Raw genomic sequence first — 22,072 nt, forward strand, 5'->3', positions numbered from 1 at the left:
ATGTGTACCAGAGACCTATTTTATAAACAATTCCTATAAACTCCCTTAATTCACTGTCTGAAAAGGAAAATGATTTCAGGATTGTTTGCATCTTTAGGTTATACAGGCCAGCACTCCACTGCACATTAGATCTGACTTAATACTAAATAGCACCTTACACAGGGTCATAAGAAGCCCTCTAGAAAATAGCTACCAATCAAATCATATTATGTATTGGGAACAAGTAACACCTTTTTCACGTTTTGATCTATTAAGAATGGGGAAAATATACATTCAGATTCTACCACTGCTTTAAAATTTTCTTCATATCCAAGACTCTCATTGCAGCAAAATACCATGTGGACCACAGACAACATAGGTTCCATTTATCCAACATAAGAATCTCATCAGAAATAAAGCAATTAGCATCCACTACTTTTAATCAGGAAAGTCATGTATGGTCTGATGGCTGAATTTTATGAAGTGTACATAATTACAGTGTCTGAAATAGTAATTATGATATGTGCAATAAGGCTTTCTTTCTTTCACTGATCCATTCCCTCTACACATATTTACTGAGAACCTACTATGTGCCCGGCATTGTGCCTGAGTGTCTGGGTATACAGCAGTAAGACAGACCTGACCCCTGCCCTCAAGGAGCTTATGCTCTGCTAAGGAGAAAGAGATAACAAACATAGAAAACTGTGATTACAAAGCACATAGTGACTTTCTGGCAGCCATCCTCACGCCACTGTGTCATGTTGAGCCAGTCACCCAAAGCCCTGTCTTTCCTACGTGCCATAAGGTCATGAGCCACTGGAGTTGTGTACCCACATGCAAGCCCTAATTATTATAGGTTGCACACCATTCATCTTATTTCATCCCCTTCACTGTTCCAACTGGTTGAGATCCTTGGGGATCTTACCTCCAACAGCCAATTAGCTATCACTTCTGGCTCTATGTTAACCTGAACTTTCTTTTAGGTCTTAAATACCTGATAAAAATGAACAGGCCAGAGCCATGGACACAGCCTCTCTCTCAGAGGGCAGGACCCTATTAATGAGTACCTTACACACAGCTGTTCAGCCATTTGTGAATCCATTTAATTGTCCTAGCCCCACAAGCCTCTACTTTCTCTTCACAGACTTCACAGGATGCCTTGTCAAATGCCTTACTCTTAATCCAGTACATGATACTTTCTTGTTCAACAAAATTAGTATTCCTTATCAAAGAAGGAAACTGTATTAGTGAAACTGTATTAGTTCAACATGACTTGTACATACTGCCCCTATGCTGGGAAGTAGTAATCACTTCTTGGTGAGTGGTTAAGAAGCTGGGATTTGATGTCAGAAAGACCTGGATTTGAAGCCCAACACCAACACCTGTAAACTCCATGAGGTGAGCAAACCATCTGAAAATGAGGATGCTCAAAGCGCCTGTCCTCTAGGGTTGTTGTGTGGAGTCAGCAGATGTCAATAATCACCATCTGATCAGTGACCTTATCCCTGACAACTCATTCTAGATCTGTACAACATCGACAAGATCAATAGCTTAAGATGAACAGTGAAAGGGTTTTAGCTTCTGCTATCTTATAAAAATTGCCATGTTTTAAATCTCATTTGCAAGTTCTCCCAATAAGCAAGGGAGTAATTTACTCAGAAGAAAAGACATTTAATATTTAAAGTAACTGAGTTGACTACCCATTCATACCTGTCTTCAATTCAATTCTCTTTTGTCCTTTTTTTTTTTTTTTTTTTTTTTTTTTTTTTGAGATGGAGTGATGGAGTTTCACTCTGCTGCCCAGGCTGGAATGCAGTGACGTGATGTCAGCTCACTACAACCTCTGCCTCCCGGGTTCCAGTGATTCTCTTACCTTAGCCTGCTGAGTAGCCAACATGCCCAGCTTTTTTTTTTTGAGATGGAGTCTCACTCTGCCACCCAGGCTGGAGTACAGTGGCACATGCAACCTCTGCCTCATGGCTTCAAGCAATTCTCCTGCCTCAGCCTCCCGAGTAGCTGGATTACAGACATGGGCCACCATGCCTGGTTAATTTTTGTATTTTTAGTAGAGATGAGGTTTCACCATTTTGGCCAGGCTGGTCTTGAACTCCTGACCTTAGGTGATCCACCCGCCTCAGCCTCCCAAAGTGCTGAGATTCTACGCTTGAGCCACCATGCCCGACCTAATTTTTGTATTTTCAGTAGAGATGGGGGTTTTGCTATATTGGCCAGGGTGGTCTTGAACTCCTGACCTCAAGTGATCCACCCGCCTTGGCCTCCCAAGTGCTAGGACTACAGGCGTGAGCCACCATGCCTGGCCACTTTTGTCCATTTCTGATATATTCTTTTGCATTTGAAGATTATTCTACTTGAAAATCAAGACAAAGCAGATCTGGTTCTAAATTGTTTCACTAATCTTCCAAAAGAAAAGCTTCTGCTTCCCTCAGCATTCCTGGCCAGTCTGAGCTCTCTGGGAGATTCGACATCCCTCATACTCCTAAAGTCTAGGCCACACTTCTGCACGCTCTTCCCTTCTCTATCTGTCCTTGAGGTCAAATCGGCCACTACCCACTTTTTTCCACGAGTATCCACTGCAATCATAATGTAAGAATTACGTCTCTGAATTTCTGGCCCTATGGCATGGTCTTTCTGAGTGTGATGCCATATATTGTGCTACCTTCTGAGTTTCTGGAAACCTCATCTTTCTGAAGTTTGGACACATACTTCACTGTGTTCAGTCTGATTCTCAAAAGCCCTCCCCACCAGCTACCAAATTACACTCCTCCCTCAATTCCTTGTTGAACTACTGCCCTTTGCTCAATTCTAGTCAATCTTCCCTGTGCTCTTCTGTAACAAGCTACACATACTTTAGTCACAGGACATTTTCATTATGCTTTCTGTAATATTAGTTATTTATTCACTCAATACACAGTTCTCAAGGGCCTCCTGCTTCCAGTGTGGTGCTAGGCTCCAGGAATACACAACCAAGTGTATCAGGTGCTTTGGAATCTGAAGAAGTGACTGACTCTGCCTGAGGCAAGTGGAGAGCAGCTTCTGAGAAGGTGACTTTTGAGCTGGCTCTTCAAGAAAAATAACTCTACGAAGCACATGGAAAGGACTGGGGAGGCACAGAGAGCAAAAGAACAGTGTGGACTTGGGAAACACAGAAGTGTCCTGACCTACTGTAGGCAAATAAGAGGGAAGTTGAGGCAAGATGGCTGCCGAGCATTTGAAGCTAGATTGTAAGGGCCTGTCTAAGATGTTGAAGAGTCAGATTTAATCAACAGGCAGTGGTAAGAGTCCAGAAACGCAGTGGCTGAAGCTAGTCTTTGTATTATGATAAGGCTCAATGGGTCACCTATCCATTCTTATTTTATTTACTTATTTATTTTTGTTATTTCTTTACCTATCCATTTTTAAATGGCTATCTTGACTTTTATGCAAAAAAAGTTTCTACCTGGGCAAATAATGGATTTTTATTTACATAAGAACAGAAACAAGTTATTGCTACGGCCTATTCTGCAAAAATATGCTTTTTACATCCTAAAATGAAATAAGAATAAATTAGAAGAGCAGTAACAAGGAAAAAAGGGTAAAATTTCTTAAATTATTTTAAAAAACAGAAATGAGCATAATTTTAATATTTTTATATTTCAAATACATTTCCCTTCTTGATAAAATTAAAATCAGTGGCATTTTTCTAACCCACTATATCAAAATATGGATAGTTACCAATCTGGATGTTGGCAATAGATTCAGTGTGACGATCACAAAGTGGACTCACACCCAAATGATACTTTTTTTCTATATCTCCTATACAATAAAAAAAAGACAAGTATTAATATGAAGAATATCTATTGGTTAAATATATATTTAAAGACTTCAACATACCTCTGCAATTTCTTGGGAAAAACATACTTGATCCTCATGAGAGGACAGCTTCACAATTAGTTCTTTTTAAAATTTTAAGTTATTCACACACAGAAGAGATTGCCAAACTGATATTTTTATTTAAATGCAAAAGGTAGAAAATTTTCACTAGGTGTTACCCCAAGAATGTAATTTATAACACTAATATTTATAAATTATTGGAGTTATAAATTACATTCTTGGGGTAACACCTAGTGAAAGTCTTCTAACATTTAAACCAGGCTTTAAATTACACAAAAGTTTTACATGTTCATATGGCCCTCCACACATGACAAGAATAAAGCAAGTTCAGGGAAATCTTTCTGTACAGCAAAATTCCAAACCTAATCTATCTATATTCATAAATGCATAAATACATCTGATCATTCTAAAAGAGGACTTCTAATTTTCAAAATAGATGCTCAATTTGTAGAGTATTGATTATATGTATATCTATTGTGAATTGTCACTAAAAATATCAAGACGTCACTGCTAGACGTATAAATTATTGAGTTATTTTATTCTTATGATGTTAAAAAATGAATTGGATAGATTATCACTCAATACTGTAACTTGCCTTGATGGAAGAATTCCTCCGTTACTTTTTCACTCCACTGCTTGCTTAATTCCCAGGTCCGACATGGGTTACAGATATCAGCACATTTCAAAGCCATCTGGCAAACGAAACGTTAATATTGTTTTAAGATATATACATTTGACAATACCAAAGAACCAAGTGTGTGGATTGGATTAACCATAAAATATACATAAGCCAGAAATATAATGTTCCCTCCTATTTTCAGATGTAAGAATTTATGAGAATAAACTGCTATTTCTTCATTGGTACCCTAATCTTGTAGTAACTGTTTTCATCAGAAATCTTGAGTATGAAAAACACATAAGTAATGATGCCTTTGTAGGTGGCAGATTCACCAGTGATCTCCTTCTGGAAGGATTGTGTGCTAATTGAAGGAAATTCCTCTTCCTGCCCTCAACATTTAACCATTCTAGAATATTTCATTTTTTAGTTTAACGGTCACATAATTTATCCTATAAATAGAATGTTTCCAAGCCCCATTTTACCTGTAAAACCAAATGTCTATGTCTAGTGTCTTCTAGGCATAAATCACCTTTATCCAAATGGGACCTAAACAAAGACAGATACTCATTCTGGCGACTGATGTCTGTGGCTAGTATCAGAGCACCTATCTGTGTCTCCATTTGTTGCCTGGAATTAGAGAAATATAAAGAGAAAATATAAGACTTTAAATATTCACTTCTTGATTTTTTTTTTCTTAACTGTAATAATCAGAAGGCTTTATAGAACTCTAAAATATCCAACTATCATTCAACCTAAAATTTATCACAAAAAAAAAAGTTTTATAGAATGCTTAAAAAAAAAACAAAAACTATTAAGATAACCAAAGCTAAAATCAAGGGAGTTTGTAGGAAAATACCGATACGCAAACATTTCAAAAGGAGAGCCTTTATTTTGCCATCCAAGGTAGGATTATTTGCTTTGAAAAAAAAAAAAATCAACATTGGTATGTTGTTTTAGAAAATTCCTTGCTGGGATTCTCTGCCGAAAAATTCTCATGCTGAGGGTAAACAACTTTGGTTTCTTTTGGCGCCTAAGATCTAAAGGCAGAAGGAAGATTCAGATGGAAGGACTAATGGCCCATTCAACAGCTGACTCATACAGACATTTTGACTAAGATGACTGTTGCAATTCCCCAGAGCAATTTAATAAAGTTTAGATTCAACTGTGTTTTCAAGGTTAAACTCAAGAACCAATCAGTTATCTGTAAATGAATTTCCAACTTTTCTGGAAGGAAAAAGGTAACATGTTAATAGACACAGCAAATACATATATCATTTATAAAACTGCCTCAAGTCAATTAACAAGAGAAATACACATTTAAAAAAAAATCTTGCCTTTTGTTTTAATGGGTCATAGGAAACACTATCTCTGTATATTGATCAATTAAGAGCTGTCAAATAGATTAAAAGACTTACAATATTGAATGTTACATAAAACAAACCCTAAATGAAGAAAACATTAAATAATGCTATTAGGCAGTATTCCTTATTTCCATTTTTATTAAATCTGAGAACTCAACAGGGTTAATCATCAAATGAAAAACATGATTTTTAAAAAGGAAATCAAAAGCAAACATTTTAATCTGTCTTAATTTTAAGAACCCGTAATTTACATATACAAACACAGTGTGTTTAAGCAATTTTCGTATTTGTACTACAGCAAGAAATGATTTTACTTACCAGAAGTATTGTCATACTCCAAATGGTATCCGTGAATAAAGATTTAAAAAAATAAAAAATAAAGTCCAGCTTTTTTCTCACGGTCATTACACAAAACACTTAGTTTTTAAAAAGCTGTCTAAAGTTATGAAAGGGAAACCATAGAACAGTGAGTGTAACTTAAATTTTAATACTCAAACATATTTTTTATGCCTCACCACTTTTCTTGACGTGGATAGCTTCGATCCACTTTCATGGTTTTCTGACGTGCATTTTCCCTCAGCGCGACATTACTAAAAAGCTTGTGTGAGGACCACACTATGGCAATGATGTGAGATTTTGTAAACTATCACCATCATGTTAGGCTTATTCACATTAATGTTTTTTATTAGGTTCTATATAGCCCACTTAATATTGTTATTTTTATTCTAAAATATTAGGTTTTTTTCATTCATTATTGTGTCTTATAGCTCCAGAAGTGTGACTCCAGAATTATGCTCTTGAGGATATAAGGCACTTCTCTTTACTTTGTCAGTTTTGAAAGCTTCGAAGAACAGATTTTAATGAATCTATTTAATACAACAGAATGTTTACATTTCATCCAATTTACCTTTATACCTAGACCTTAAGGTTTTATTCAGCTAAGTATGGAAATATGTAATATTTATTTATGTAAATAAGTAGTAAACTATGGCTGAGCCATTGCGTATTTGGATAAATTTTATAGTATTCAAATCCATGGAACAGTCATTCATAAAAATAACCATCCATTAAAATGTTACCGACTGTGTAACAGGATAGGCCTAAATTATTAAAACTGCATATAATTCATGAAATTTAACAAAAACTGAAAACTGCAGAATACCTGAACATAACAATTTTTAAAACTTTATAAAATTACTTTGCCAGCTTAACTTCTATAACCAATAACAAATGTGTCTTAATCCAACCTACCTGCTTTCTAATGGCAGATGTGAGAATAAGCCTGATTCTCTCAATAAGCCCACTGCAGATCTCCAGTGGTGATTTTCCAGTACTGAGGTATTCTACAACAAAGGATGTTTCTGAGTTATTTAATGATACGTCTCTTTCTGGACATATCATTACTAACAATACTGTGAGTAACATCTGGTTAAAACTCTCCACATCCACTGAGAATTTATTTTCAATACTTTCATTTCTTGAAAATATAAAACATTTTCTAGAATGCAAACATAATAAATTTTGATGATAAAATTGCACTAACCTTGTATAAAGTTGCCAAGTAATGGTTAGTTTTAATAAGGAAAGGTTGATTAACACCTGGATGATCCAGATCATGAGTGGCAGCTGCAATTAAGCTCAGCAAGATATCCCAAGGAGTTACAGAACTGGCAAGCTGAAGTGTGACAAAAGGATAATGAATCACAGATATATCTAAAATAAGCCCTATGCCATCACAGTAGTTGTGAATTAGCAGCCCATGGCAGTGGTGGCAATCTCCTCCCACTTCACCTCATTCTTCAGGTGGCTGTTCATTAGGGCCACCAAGCTCATCTGACAGGCCCTGGCCTCATTACCACACTGGCGCAGGCATGATACAACAGTGGCCCTGCCCACGTGGAATTTACAGAGCTCATCCTTAGGCCATTTCATTTTTAACAAGCTTAATTAAAATGGCAGCTAAAGCATACACCATTCTTTTTGAGAAATAATGGCTTTAAAATGACAAACACAGGTTGGCACATTTTTATTACTATAGCCATTACTGAACAGAAGACCTAAAATTTTAAGGGTATTTATTTCTCAACAAATTGGTTACTGGATTTCAAGAATGTAATCTAAAATGTAAGGTTATTCCTGTAGTGCTGATGTTCAAGGAGTCTACTAAGTAATCATGTTAAGTGGAAGTCTGTGTCAAGTCTGTGATAAAATCCTCCCCCAGTGGATGGGTACATTCAGAACAAAGACACAATGTATTCATGTCAGGGAAAGCAATCTTGCACACCAGATATTGTAACTTTACTCTCAATAATCATTACCAAACTTATTTGATATAATAATCACGATAAATAAGTTTATGATTAGCTAACAAATGTTCAAGGATAAAATGATCATCTTGAATATATCACCTACTTTACATGAATCGCCTCTCATTTTCTGGCAAACTTGGCCAGATTTGTGTTCCCACATCACCTCACGGCCTGCCACAATAACACTCATCAGAATATATTATTATTTAGGTTTACATTAGGACAGTGCTGACTAAACTGTAATGATCCTATGCTCTAACAGTGAAAACTTTTGAGTGTACACCACTAAGTATATTTGCTTATAAATTATTATACTGAACTAATAGATTCAAATTCTATTATTTTCTTTTTCTGCTAGAATGAATCAGTCATCTCTTTCCACTCCTTGTGTTACATTCATCTCCGTCAGAGAAATCACTATCTGAGGGCCTGAATCTCCTGGAAAACTGCTAGCTACCTGTAGGCAGGGATGCATATTATTTATTTTTGTATCACATATAATTAGTACATGGAGAAGGTCAATGAAAAGGAGAAGATGGTAAAGAAAATTATTTCCTCTTTAGGATATGTAAAAGCAGGGCTCCTCAATTCCCAGGCTGTAGACTGGTACTGGTCTGTGGCCTGTTAGGAACCTAATAGGAATCAGGTGCACAGCAGGAAGTGAGCTGCCGGCCAGCATGCATTACTACCTGAGCTCTGCCTTGGAAGCAGTAGATTCTCACAGGAGCACAAACCCTATCGTAAACTGCGCATGTGAGGGATCTAGGTTGCACACTTTTTTTTCTTTTGAGAGTCTCATTCTGTTGCCCAGGCTGGAGTGCAGTGGCACCATCTTGGCTCACCGCAAACTCTGCCTCCTGGGTTCAAGCAATTCTCCTGCCTCAGCCTCCCAAGTAATTGGGAGTAGAGACATGCATCATCACGCATCCCATATGTTTCACAAGTAAGATTCCAGGGGCCAAAATTCATCTTACTCATATTTTTTTTCACTAGCGATTAGCATCTACTTGGAGCATGAGTAAGTGTATATCCACAAGAAAGGCAACTCGACCATCACCAATCTCGCTGACATCAAAGGGAAGGATGTGGGAGCCAGGGAGGGGTGTGGGGGGCCAGGCTCTTTTTTCAACTGCCAGGCACAAGTAGAGCAAGGCTTAAAGGTTCAGTGTTAGTGGCTTTATCTCTGGAACATGTAACTGTAATTCTTATCCAGACTTAGTTTAAGTATAGGCACCACAATGCCCAGCTGATTTTAGTATTTTTAGTAGAGACGGGGTTTCACCATGTTGGCCACGCTGATCACAAACTCCTGACCTCAGGTGCTCCACCAGCCTCGGCCTCCCAAAATGCTGGGGTTACAGGTGTGAGCCACCACACATTAGCACATTATTTTGATCAAATTCAATTTATCCATTTGTTTAATGACTGTCCCTCCCCCACTAGGATGTACACTTCATGAAGGCAGGGACCATTGCTGTCCTGCTCACCACTATGTTCCTAGCACCAGGATAGAGCCTGGCATGTGGCAGATGCTCAGAGTATAAAAAATGTGATGCTATGTGAAGGCTCAGGAAGTAACAGAGATACAATCTTCAGGCATCTACCTAATCTTATCTATCGATCAATCAATTGATCAATAGCATGTTGCTCCATTACCCAGGCTGCAGTGCAGTGGCACTATCATGACTCTACTGGACCTCCCAGGTTCAAGTGATCCTCCCGAGTCAGCCTCCTAAGTAGCTGGGACCACAGGTGCACAACACTATGCCCGTCTAACGTTTTATTTTTTGTAGATGTGGAGTCTTGCTATATTGCCCAGGTTGGTCTCAAACTACTGGCTTCAAGTGATCCTCTTCCTGGCCTCCCAAAGTACTGGGATTACAGGCATGAGCCACTGTACCTGGACCTACTTCAAATTTTTTAGAATTTGCTTTTAAAACTTTGAGTGACTCTGGTTTTCTTTCTTTTTTTGAATAAAAGAGACAAGATCTTGCTATGTTGCCCAGGCTGCTCTCAAACTCTGGGCTTAAGCAAGCCACCTGCCTTGGCCTCCCAAAGTGCTAGGATTACAGGCATGAGTCACTGTGCCCGGCCCTGGGTGACTCCATTTAAAAACGTTCACTATAAGGGAGAAGGGAAATACTTGCATTGTAGGGCTTTGTGATTGTATCTATATCCTTAACTGAAGCCTTTGGTAAAGTGTTCATCGAGTATGTTAAAGATGAAAAGTGTTTTAGGTATTATCAGAACTCCACAGGCAAGAAGTGTTCAAAATCGTGTTTTTATTCATTTTTGTCCATGTGCATCCCTGCCCTGCTCACCTGGCATTACCCAGGTTTCCTTGCCCCTGGCTCGGGTTGGGTGTGCCCAGAGGGAGACAGGAGTGCAGAAGCCTTCACTAACCGGGTTAACCCTCCTGTGTGCTGCAGAGAACTTATCACCATCTTTCCACTTACCAGACTGTATGTAAGGCCATTACTTATCAATTTCTCCCACAACATTCTCAAACAGAGGTTGCAGTCTTGGCCCAGAGTTTTTTAAAATCTTAATTAAAAAAATTGGGATGGGCAATAGAGTGAGACCCTGTCACTACAAAAAATTTTAAAAATTAGCTGGTCTCCAGCTTGAGCCCAGGAGGTCGAGGCTGCAATGAGCCGTGATCACACTACTGCCCTTCAGCCTGGGCAACACTGTGAAATCCTGTCTCTTAGGAAAAAAACAGTTGGGGTGGCTGGGAGTATACATTTGTCAAAACTGTACACATAAAATGTATGCACTGTATTACTGTATCTAAGTTCCACCACAATAAAGTCAATTTTTTTTTAAAGTCATGATACATATACTAAGAAAAAAAACTGGGCATTTTCATATATTCTATGATCTCTTAAATAATCAGAAGATTGGCTGTGTTCTTAAGTTAGCATCAATGACACAAGCCAGTTTGGTCAGCCTGTTTCCTGCCTAACACCTTAGCCAGAACTAAGATCTAGGGAGAGAGCAGTTTTTAAGTAGGGATGGGGTAAGCAGACATAATTGCAGAACTGCCAGGGATAGAAAATGTCCCAAATCTATACATATAGTCTGATTTCTCTCCTATACTTCGGACTCTTTTATGTAACTCTCGATATCAAATACATTAAACTCCATGGATCCAAAATGATGCTCACTGTCTTTACAAGCCTTACCCCTAAAACTTGTTCCTCTCTACATTCCTCCTCTCATGGAAGACTTCTACCGTCTACTAACTGCCCAAACCATGTCTTCACTGACTTAGGTTTCTTTCCCCTAAACGCATTCACACACCACATTCTGTTCATTCTAATTCCCAAGAGAACTTGCAAACCATCCACGTTCTCTACTTCACCAAGGCCACTCTGCTCTCCTCCATGGAGCACTGAAGTAACTCCTGGCAGGTGTACAGGCTTTTGGTCTTCATAGGATTTATTTTCACACCACAGCTGGGATAATTTTCTCAAGTCTCCCGCTTCCCTTCCGTAGCTCCCCATTCCTTCACTGAGTCAGACCAAGGCTGTCCCTGCCCACATGGAACCCACGTGGAGCTCAATGTAAATGTCAGGTGTCTGCAGCAGTCAAGGTGTCAAGTGACCTGGCCCTTGCTTGGGCTTCTCCAGCCTCTCTCAACAACCACCCAACTCTCTAGTTGTTGCACTTTGAAACACAGCCAGATTCAGAAACTGATCGAGCTATATCTCACTCTTGTGAAGGAAGATTATGAGTCAAGGCAGTAACTTCAGGAGAAGTATTTGAAAGTAAATCAAAAGGAATTTTCTTACGATTTGCAGCTGAAATCAATGTCAACCTCTTACCTTAGGTTCCTTTAAGTAACAGTGCATGGCCTGAGTAACATCCGCAGCGTGGACTGCGTTATGGTAAGGATTTTGACTGTGGTAATCTTCTTGAATCATAACTGCATCAAAGAAAAACATCCTGATTTTATTGTATATGAGCAACATGTACAAGTACAAAAACTGTGATAATTATGAGTTACCCACTCATACTTTTCATGTAGCTATCAGCTAAAATTGTGCAGATTCAGACAGATGATAATCACCTCACAACTCATATGTATACCCAAAAAATCAATATCAATTTGACTCTCTATGCTATCATGGAAGAACAGACTAGGCTTCAGGGTGAGCTGTGCCCCCTGTCATTAAACCTACATGACAGCCCAGCAGAATAACACCCTAATTCAGTGGTCTCAAAGGGAAGCGAGCCTGCTTGTCATGGGGAAACACAATCGCCAAGTGAGTGGGAAACACCATCAGAATTCTGCACTGCTTCTGTCCCATCCTTTAAAAGAGCCTTTTCAATACCCTTGTTAATACTGTTTCTTTGACACAGGATCTTACTTTGTTGCCCAGGCTGGAGTGCAGTTACACGATCATGGCTCACTGCAGCCTTGACCTCCTGGGCTCAAGTAATCCTCCCACCTCAGTCTCCAAGTGGCTGGAACCACAGGTGCACACTACCATGCCTGGCTAATTATTTGTATTTTTTGTAGAGACAGGATCTTGCCATGTTGCCCGGGCTGGTTTTGAACTCCTGGGCTCAAGCAGTCTACCTGTCTTGGTTTCCCAAAGTGCCAGCATTACAGGTGTGAGCCACTATGCCCTTCCTAATAAGCTATTTTTGTATGTGTTGTTTTTTTTTTTAATTTTTCCTTTTTTGAGACGGAGTCTTGCTCTGTCACCTGCCATCATGCCCAGCTAATTCTTTGTATTTTGTAAAGATGGGATGTCACCATGCTGGCCAGGCTGGTCTTGAACTCCTCACCTCAGGTAATCCGCCCACCTCAGCGTCCCAAAGTGCTGGAATTACAGGTGTCAGCCACCATGCCAGGCTGTATGTGTTTTATAACTTACATTTTAGTACAGTAGTCCCCTCATATTTTGGGGGGATATGTTCCAAGACCCCCCAATGAAAGCCTGAAACCACAGATAGTACCAAACCCTATGTATGTTTTTCCTATACAAACACACCTATGATAATGCTTAAATTATAAGTTAGTCATAGTAAAAAATTAACGATAACCAAATAAAATAGAACAATTATAACAATATGCCAGCATCACAACTCTTATGAAGTAAAATAAGGGTGACGAACACAGGCACTGTGATACCAACACAGCTGATCTGATAACCAACATGGATCAGGATGCAATGAGATTTCATCACTCTGCTTACAAGGGGGCACAATTTAAAACTTATAAATAGCTTGCTTCTGGAATTTTCCACTTAATATTTTCAGACTAGAGTTGACCACGGGTTAACTGAAACCACAGAAAGCAAAACCAGAGATAAAGGGAGACTACTGTACAGTATTACAGGCATACTACTGTATGTTCCTCAAGGCCAAGTATGCTGTCTCACACATGTAATTCCAGCACTTTGGGAGGGCGAGGCCAGAGGATTGCTTAAGGCCAGGAGTCTGAGACCAGCTTAGGCCATTAGCAAGACCTTGTCCCTATTAAAAATAAAAATAAAAATGTAGCCCAGTGTGGTGGTGCAGACTGTTAGTCCTAGCTACTCAGGAGGCTGAGGTGGAAGGATCGCTTGAGCCTGGGAGGTCAAGGCTGTAGACCATTGAGTTGCTAGGGGACAGAGCAAGACTATCTCCAAAAGAAAAAGCTTCTTAAAAACTCTATGTAATAAATTTATCTCAGTCTGGTATTTTTTTTTTTTAAGCCAGAGTTCTAAGTACAAGTCTCAAGTCTGAGTTAGTATTTCTAGCTCTTCAACTGGGTGTACATTGTTGGTATTAAGGCTTCTTTTTTCCCCTGCTTTTTGAGACAGAGTCTCGCTCTGTTGCTCAGGCTGGAGTATAGTGGCACCATCTCAGCTCACTGCAACCTCTGCCTCCCAGGTTCAAGCGATTCTCCTACCTCGGCCTGGATGAGGTGGAAGGTTAGCTGGAGCTTGGGAGGTTGAGGCTGTGCAGTGAGCCACAATCATGCCACTGCATTCCAGCCTCAGCAATACAGCAAGACCCTGTCTCAAAAAACCAAACAAAAAAAAAACACCTGAGTTACTATTTTCTCAATTCTCCCAAGGACAGTATAGAGCTGAAGCCATTCCAGATACACTGCACCGAAGATAATCCATTGTAGCCAATGGATTCTTCAGGGTTTTAGGGCTTACTTTTCTCCTAAACCTGTTCTAGTGGCTTCCACATTAGCAGCAACAGGATGGGGGAAGAAACAGCCAAGTATTCATAAGAACAATGTGCAAAGCGGGGGTATGCATGCTTATGATTGCCAGTATAGCTACTGGGGCTACTCACACTATTTTAGTTATGAACTTGAGAATTTACTACAAAATATTATCTGTAGAGTCACACAGGCTTCTGTCTACTTAGATAAACAAAGCAGTTACAGATTAGCAAAAATGGTTGTATGAATTTATTTATGTAGTTTTGAGACAGAGTCTCATTCTGTTGCCCAGCTGGAGTGCAGTGGTATGATCTTGGATCACTGCAACCTCTGCCTCCCAGGTTAAAGTGATTCTCCTGCCTCGGCCTCCTGAGTAGCTGGGATTAGAGGCACATGCCTCCACACCCGACTAATTTTTATATTTTTAGTAGAGATGGGGTTTCGCCATGTTGGCAAGGCTGATCTCGAACTCCTGGCCTCATGTGATCCATCTGCCTTGGCTTCCCAAAGTGCCAGGATTACAGGTGTGAGCCACCACGCCCAGCCTACATAAAATATGAAATGCCCCACTAGCACCATCTTAACTCCCTTATAGTTCCAAAGTTTCATCATTGTCCTACAGAAATAAATTACTTCCTGAATAATTTGTAATTTCTCTCTACTTAAAACTGAAAGATTTTAAAAGGATATCAAATCAATGTGATGGTCTCTCACTATTAAGTATAGTCATACCACAGAGGTGTTGAGTGTTAAGTTCCAGAACACTAATATAAAGTGAATACTGTAATATAGCAAGTCAAAATTTTGGGTTTCCCAGTAAACACAGCTCTTATGTTTACACTATAGTCTATGACTGTACAATAGCATTATGTCTTAAAAAACCGATGTATACATCTTAATTTAAAAGACTTTATTGCTACAAAATGCTAATAATTATTTGAGCCTTCAGCAAGTTGTAATCTTTTTGTTGTACATAAGCAATAATGAATTACAAATTAAGCTATCTCGTGATCTAGGTACTATATGAAATATCACATTGAGGCTCAGAAAATGAGACCCCAAAATATGCTGCTTTGGACTTCAAACTTGGAGCAGCAAATGCAGGAGAGGACTTTCTCTGAAGTTCCTCTATCCACCTAAAGGACGAACAAACACTTTACCAGGAATCGTAAATGCCTTCCTCAGGTGGAACCAACCAGGAGAAATTGGTGCATAACACAAAGGAAGACTAGAGTTGATATCTTGTGCCTCAGCCTCCAGAGTAGCTGGGATTATAGGTCCTCGCCACCACGCCTGGCTACTTTTTTTGTATTTTTAGTAGAGACAGGGTTTCACCATGTTGGCCAGGCTGGTCTCCAACTCCTGGCTTCAAGTGATCTGCCCGCCTCGGCCTCCCAAAGTGCTGGGATTACAGGTGTGAGCCACCGCACCTGGCCTCAAATTATCTTTAAAGCTTACTCTCAAGAGATTTTAGGGATCAGAAAAAGAAGAAACCTAACTGCGATATACCTCATCTTTTAAAAGTTTTAGCCTTCAAAAATTTAGAAAAGTACAGAAATTGTGTCATCTTTGTCAGCAATCTGTAGCCAGTGTTAAGAAACTGATTGCAAAATAAAATTAAGTCTTCACTATTCCCTGTTATCTATGGCTCTGCGACTTTGCAGCTTCTGCACCAAGAGATGCAGCTCATCCCTGGTCTGACCTGCTGTGGCCACTTGCTGCAGAAGTGGAGGTGGGCCAGTTTTGAGCCCAGGGCTCCAGAGGCCTGGGCTTATCAGCTCTCTCTTGGAAACCTGCCACTACTGTTTGAACAAGCTCAGCTGACTGTAAAATAAATAATTCTTTCTTGTTTTTAGTGTAAATCTATCATGGTGCCAAACTCCTCTGCTTCTTTTAAGTTTAACAGAAGACCATGTAGAGCCGAGATGGGTCAGGCCTGGTATCCTAGCTGAGGTCACTGCAAAACCAACATTCAGCCTACCTGTTGCTGTCTGCAGGTGCATAAATGAGCTCACCCAGACCAAAAGAAGCACTCAACAGCCCCACAGATGTAAGAGCTAAATAACTGTGTGTTGTTTTAAGCTACGAATTTTGGATGGCTTGTTATAGAGCAATAGCTAACTGATGTAACTGAGATAAAACTTAGGTTCTTGTATAAATATAAATCTTGTTACTGTTTTTTTTTTCTTTTTGTTAAATCTTGTTACTGTTAATGGGTTAGAATCACTTACCTAAAAATCTACGAAGTTTCATCATATCTAAATGGAAGTACTCAATTAATCCATGAAGACTAAATAAATGAAAGGTTAAGCTTACTAGACTATTTCCTAAAAAGAAAGAAGAGACATTACATTAGTAGGAAATACAAGTCAACATGATTACATTATGCTTTGAAATATGGATTCTTAATACAAAACATGGAAAGAGTAATAATTCCTTTTTGTCTATCGAAAATATGCATCTTATTTTACCAATTATGAACTTAAACGTCATGTCTTTGTTTCACTCTAAGAAAAAATTAATTTTTGTTTTTCGCTTTTCCACAAACAACTGAAAGCTAGACATTTTCAAACAGATTTTTTTAAAAAGACATCAAAATAATCAGAATAGACAATGAAAGCTTTGAAAATTGCCCCACACAGTAACCTAACTCAGTGTGGTTGCATCTGACCTCCCTCCTGACATCACCTCTGCCATCTCGCTTTCACTGAAACAGACTGCCCCAGAACACACTGCCTCGGCTGCAGCATTCTTAGGTGGAGAATGTGTCTATTCTTATCCTTACAGGGTTAGGAGAAGGCATCAATGACCTCAAGAGCATCAGGATTAAAAACTCTGAACTCAACCACTTGCTTTTCCAGATTAGCTGCAGAAAATCTGAGAGTTACTGGGGGGCGGGGTGGAGTGGGGGGGTGGACATCACAAAACTAGGCAGAATATTGCTATAAATTCATAGTCAACACTGCCCAGCAATCATATTGTTTTCCAGCGAAATGGCTTTCACTTTTTAAAATGCCTGTTTTCAAGCCTTTTGTACTCTTCTTAAACATTCAACATACTTACTTCCCATCCACCCTGTCATTCTACACAGCCCCATATGTCACAGAAATAATACAAGCTCTCAAGTTTCCCTTTCTGTCTTTTTTTTTTTTTTTTTTTTTTTTTTGAGATGAAGTCTCGCACTATCTCCCGGACTGGAGTGCAATACAACGGTGTGATCTTGGCTCACTGCAACCTCTTCTCCTGGATTCAAGCGATTCTCCTGCCTCAGCCTCCTGAGTGGCTGAGATTACGGGCACCCACCACTAAGCCCAGCTAATTTTTTGTATTTTTAGGAGAGACGGGGTTTCACTATGTTGCCCAGGCTGGTCTAGAACTCCTGACCTCGTGATCCACACACCTCAGCCTCCCAAACTGCTGGAATTACAGGCATGAGCCACCACACCCTCTTTTTCTTTCAAAAGCCAATCCATCCATACCTGTTCAGAGATATTCCTTCTTCCAACAGAGACAGCTATCCCAACCTCAGCCCACCTCACCAATCTCTCTCTTTTCTATATTGTCCCAATAAACATCAGCATTCAGATATGCTTTAGATTCTCACATCTCTGAAACAATAAAGAATCTCAGCCTCTCCTGGCCCCTCCAGTTTCACCTGCTCCATTCTCCTACAGAGCCAAGATTTTGGAAAGGGCTGCAAAATGCAATGGGGACTGTCTTGGTCCTCAATATCCACTCCTTTGTCATTGACAAGTGGAGTCACACGAAGAACAGAAATTAAAATTGGAAAAACTAACATTTTTATGATGTTTAGTTTTCCCTTCCATGGTGTAGCTCTCCATTTTTTATACCTCCTACTATATTTCTCAGTTTTATAAACTTCCATAGGACGCATATGCTATATTAGTTTAACAATTAAATAGGCCACATGTTTTAAACAGGCTACATATTAAAAAGTCTATTTTAAGTAGACTACATCCTTTAAATAGATTCATAAATTATTGCCAACATTCAGATAATAACAATAAAATACACGATTCTAGTATTCTCTAAAGTCTGACTCTTATAAAAATGTGTAAAAGACATATTGGTCCCACATGGAAAATGTATAGTAATATTATTTATAAAGGACAATAAAGGACTGTTTGGCTTAACTTGTTATCTAAAACTGCCTAACCAACTGCCAACAAAAGACCATAGCTGATAAAAAGTACATTAATTGAAGCATTATTTGCATGGGCAATAACAGAAAAGATATGGCAGGCCAAAAGTAAAAAGTACCTGACATATCACCTTCATATGGAAAGAAAAAACATTTCAAATCTTACGTTTTAAATAAACTAAATGTTAATATATGTTCAGGTCCTGATATGCTCTATTGGTACAAACACGAGTTCTTGTGGTGTGGAGCCATTTCTGAAGAAGTGAACCATGTGTCTGTTACCATTTCTGTAACAACCATCTTCTCTTCGAGAATATACGTAAATATTTTAGAATGTTTATTCATTCTCTGTATATTTAGATTATCATAAGGTTCACCCCAAATTGTTTTTCAAATGTAACAAAACAAATTACCCATTTCTAGGATGTAGAATAAATTTTAAGAAAGCTACAATCGAATGGGAAAATACCCTCTTCAGAAATTCAGGCAGTATGCAGTGAAGAAACACATGTAATGTCCCCACCAAGAACATTTAAGCAATCTGACAAGAACCAGTTTCTTAAAGCATACTACCCATATGTAATTGAAAAGCTGCATGCAAGATACCAACTGAGGATTTTAATACCAGTGAGTAAGAACACAAGTCAACAAAACATTTCAAAACAAGAGATGCTCAGCTGTGTTAAACAAAAACCAAACACAGAACTTTTAAAAAATGGAAATGAAAACAAACACTTTCTTGAAAAAGCAAATCGTATTTTTAGAAAAGCTACCCTCATAAAAAGATATCAAAAGATAGAACTGCCTATGGAAGAGTGGTCCTCATTTGTTTTTAGAAGGTGATCCAGATGGGATCTGACTGGAAGCAGTAGGCTAGCCCCACAGTGTGGGCCTGGCAGCTAGTGTCCTCACGAACCAGGTGGCTTTTAGGGGTGATAAGCTCTTGCTATGTCACATCATTGAACTCTCTCAGTCCTACAAAAGGAACTTCAAATGCATCCTACCAGACAATAACTACTTCCCTCCTTGTAGCAGACAAGCTGGGACCATTTGTCTTGGCACGAATCACTGCATTTTGCTTCATCTTGGCCTTCCTGTCCTCCCTCCAATATCATCTGGGAAATTACCAGCATAAGAAACATGAGAAAGCACTGGATCAACAAGCAAGAAGAGAAAACTATACCCTTGGATATCATGAATATATATTACCCAGAACTCATTTCAGGCGAAGCAGTTTTAAAAGGAAAGCCATTCTCATTATACAATATAAGCTAAAGGAATTTTCTTTTGCCCATTTGTTTCTCAATAACATCTCTTCAAGTAGAAAATTCCTGAGCTTTTGAATAGCTGTAATTAACTGAATGTATAAATCTCCACCTGTACAATCAAAGGTGGGTAGCTAACCATGGGTGGTTTCTACTAAACCCTAATGATCTGGAATGAACCCCAAGGGGAAACCATTTAGCCACCCTGTCCACAAATCCCGTTCAAAATGTGAGGCAAGCAAAAGGAAAGCGAAGTGCTTAACTATTGCAGAACGCTGGCTATTCTGCCCATCCAGTGCACTGCTGAGCTCAGGCCGCTTTCATCACCATGCCCCCTGACTAGCAGAGTATGTACTTTTTAAAAATAAGATTTAGAGAAGAACAATCGCCTATTTCAATGAGTGACAAGTGTCCCAGCAGACTAATAATAGGCTATGAGAGTTTATGTAAGGCTAAACCTTGAAGTGTGAAAGGTGGCATTGTTTCATCTATATTTGTCTTGAGATAATACCTAACGTAATACTTATGTTGAGTTAGGAAAGGAGAATTTCCCAGAGCAAGAAGAAAGTGGGCAACCTGATCTTTTACTACCTATATTTTTAAAAAGGAGAACACCCAAGGGAAGGCTAACTGTGTAAATGATATCAGAGCCTTTCCTGTGTGTATGGGCCAAGGTGGGGGCAGGGAGAACAGAACACTTAATCACCAAGGGCAAAGGAAAAGCAGGAGATAGATAGCAAAGGGGAGGAATAAAAAGGCAGGGAGGCAGGAGGGTGGCTTTGCTGATAAAGGCAAACTTCACTGTCTTCACAATTTTGCCTAGGATCGGTCCAACTTATTTTGTGTCAACAGTGCATAAACCAACAGAAGGTATAGACAAAGGAATTTCCACTAGGCATTGTCACACAGCTTACAGAGAATAATGGAGTGATACCAAAAGACCCACACTGATTCTCAAGAAAAATAAAGTTGTATTTGCTTGTTCATTTTATGTATTTGGCTTCCTTATGAAACAAGCTTCATTCCGAAGCAGGAAGAAAAAGCAGGTGATTTCCAAGTACAGCAGTGATTTCATTATTCTAAAGTCAGCACTGACTTCCTCTCAGTGTATTTTCTGCTAGGAATAAAGAACTAGTTGAACAGCCTTTTTTCTTTTCTTTTTTTTTTTTGAGATGGAGTCTTACTCTATTGCCCAGGCTGGAGTACAATGGCACAATCTCACCTCACTGCAACCCCCAACTCCTAGGTTCAAGCAGTTCTCCTGCCTCAGTCTCCCAAGTAGCTGTGATTACAGATATGCACCACCACACCCAGCTAAGTTTTTGTATTTTTAATAGAGATGGGATTTTGCCATGTTGGCCAGGCTGGTCTTAAACTCCTGACCTTATGTGATCCAACTGCATCAGCCTCCCAAAGTGCTGGGATTACAGGCATGTGCCACCCACCAGATCTGGCCTAGTTGAGCTGCTTTTACCAGTGAATAAGAATACAAATCAACAAAACATTTCAAAATAAGAGATGCTTAGTTGTGTTAAAAAAGCAAATAACAGGCACAAAGGAACTTTTTAAAAACCAGAAATAGAAACAAACACTTTCTTGAAAGAGGAAATTGTATTTCTAGAAAAGCTACCCAAATAAAGGTATATTAAAAGATAGAACTGCCTAAGGCTTAGCGGTCCTCAATTGTACCACCAATAATTACGCCCACAATTTTATCCTAAATAAGAGTGATTCCCTGTTCCTCTTCCTACAGAACATGTCCTGTTCCCAAGGAGAACAAGAAAACATGATCCCTCCAGCCAGGACCAAACTAAACTCAGGAGTGGGTAAGCAGATTAGAATCACCTGTGGGCATTTTTCCCCAAACCACTCATACTCTCTGTACATTCTGACAAGGCTTCCTAAAGAAGCTACAGCTCTTTCCTATTCCCTATCTGAAAGCAGGGAACCACTGCTGTTGGTCAGGTTGTGCCAAAAGGTGGTTAACCCACCACTCAGCAGTGGCTATCATAATAGGCATACAATATCAGATGTCATTGTAAATGGCCACAATCTAAAAGAAACCAAAAAAGAAAAATAAAAGACGTTGAGATAATAATGTTTACTTTGGGTTATTATTAAAAATAGTAGTCTCAATTGCCAACCAATCAAGCCAAGTCATGATGACGACGATGATGATGACAACTGCTGATTATTGGTTTTTTTTTATTGCATTTTAGGTTTTGGGGTACATGTAAAGAACATGCAAGACTGTTGCACAGGTACACACGTGATAGTGTGATTTGCTGCCTTCCTCTCCTTCACCTATTTTTTT

At 39.2% G+C, this 22,072-nt stretch overlaps 1 protein-coding gene across 1 annotated transcript in view; it reads right to left on the reverse strand.

Moving 5' to 3' along the window:
- PDE7A (phosphodiesterase 7A) overlaps nucleotides 1-22,072 on the reverse strand; it is a 119,337-nt gene that overhangs the window by 2,770 nt on the left and 94,495 nt on the right. Inside the window, exons 5-12 of the mRNA XM_037745362.1 lie at nucleotides 19,512-19,608; nucleotides 16,563-16,658; nucleotides 11,987-12,087; nucleotides 7,394-7,525; nucleotides 7,102-7,193; nucleotides 4,972-5,116; nucleotides 4,466-4,562; nucleotides 3,712-3,792 (exon numbers count right to left, since the gene is read on the reverse strand). Of these exons, the coding sequence (XP_037601290.1) occupies nucleotides 3,712-3,792; nucleotides 4,466-4,562; nucleotides 4,972-5,116; nucleotides 7,102-7,193; nucleotides 7,394-7,525; nucleotides 11,987-12,087; nucleotides 16,563-16,658; nucleotides 19,512-19,608 (841 nt within the window). The remainder of the gene's footprint in view (nucleotides 1-3,711; nucleotides 3,793-4,465; nucleotides 4,563-4,971; nucleotides 5,117-7,101; nucleotides 7,194-7,393; nucleotides 7,526-11,986; nucleotides 12,088-16,562; nucleotides 16,659-19,511; nucleotides 19,609-22,072) is intronic.

Source organism: Cebus imitator, unplaced genomic scaffold, assembly GCF_001604975.1.
Source record: "Cebus imitator isolate Cc_AM_T3 unplaced genomic scaffold, Cebus_imitator-1.0 Scaffold198, whole genome shotgun sequence".
NCBI classification, from domain to species: Eukaryota; Metazoa; Chordata; class Mammalia; order Primates; family Cebidae; genus Cebus; species Cebus imitator.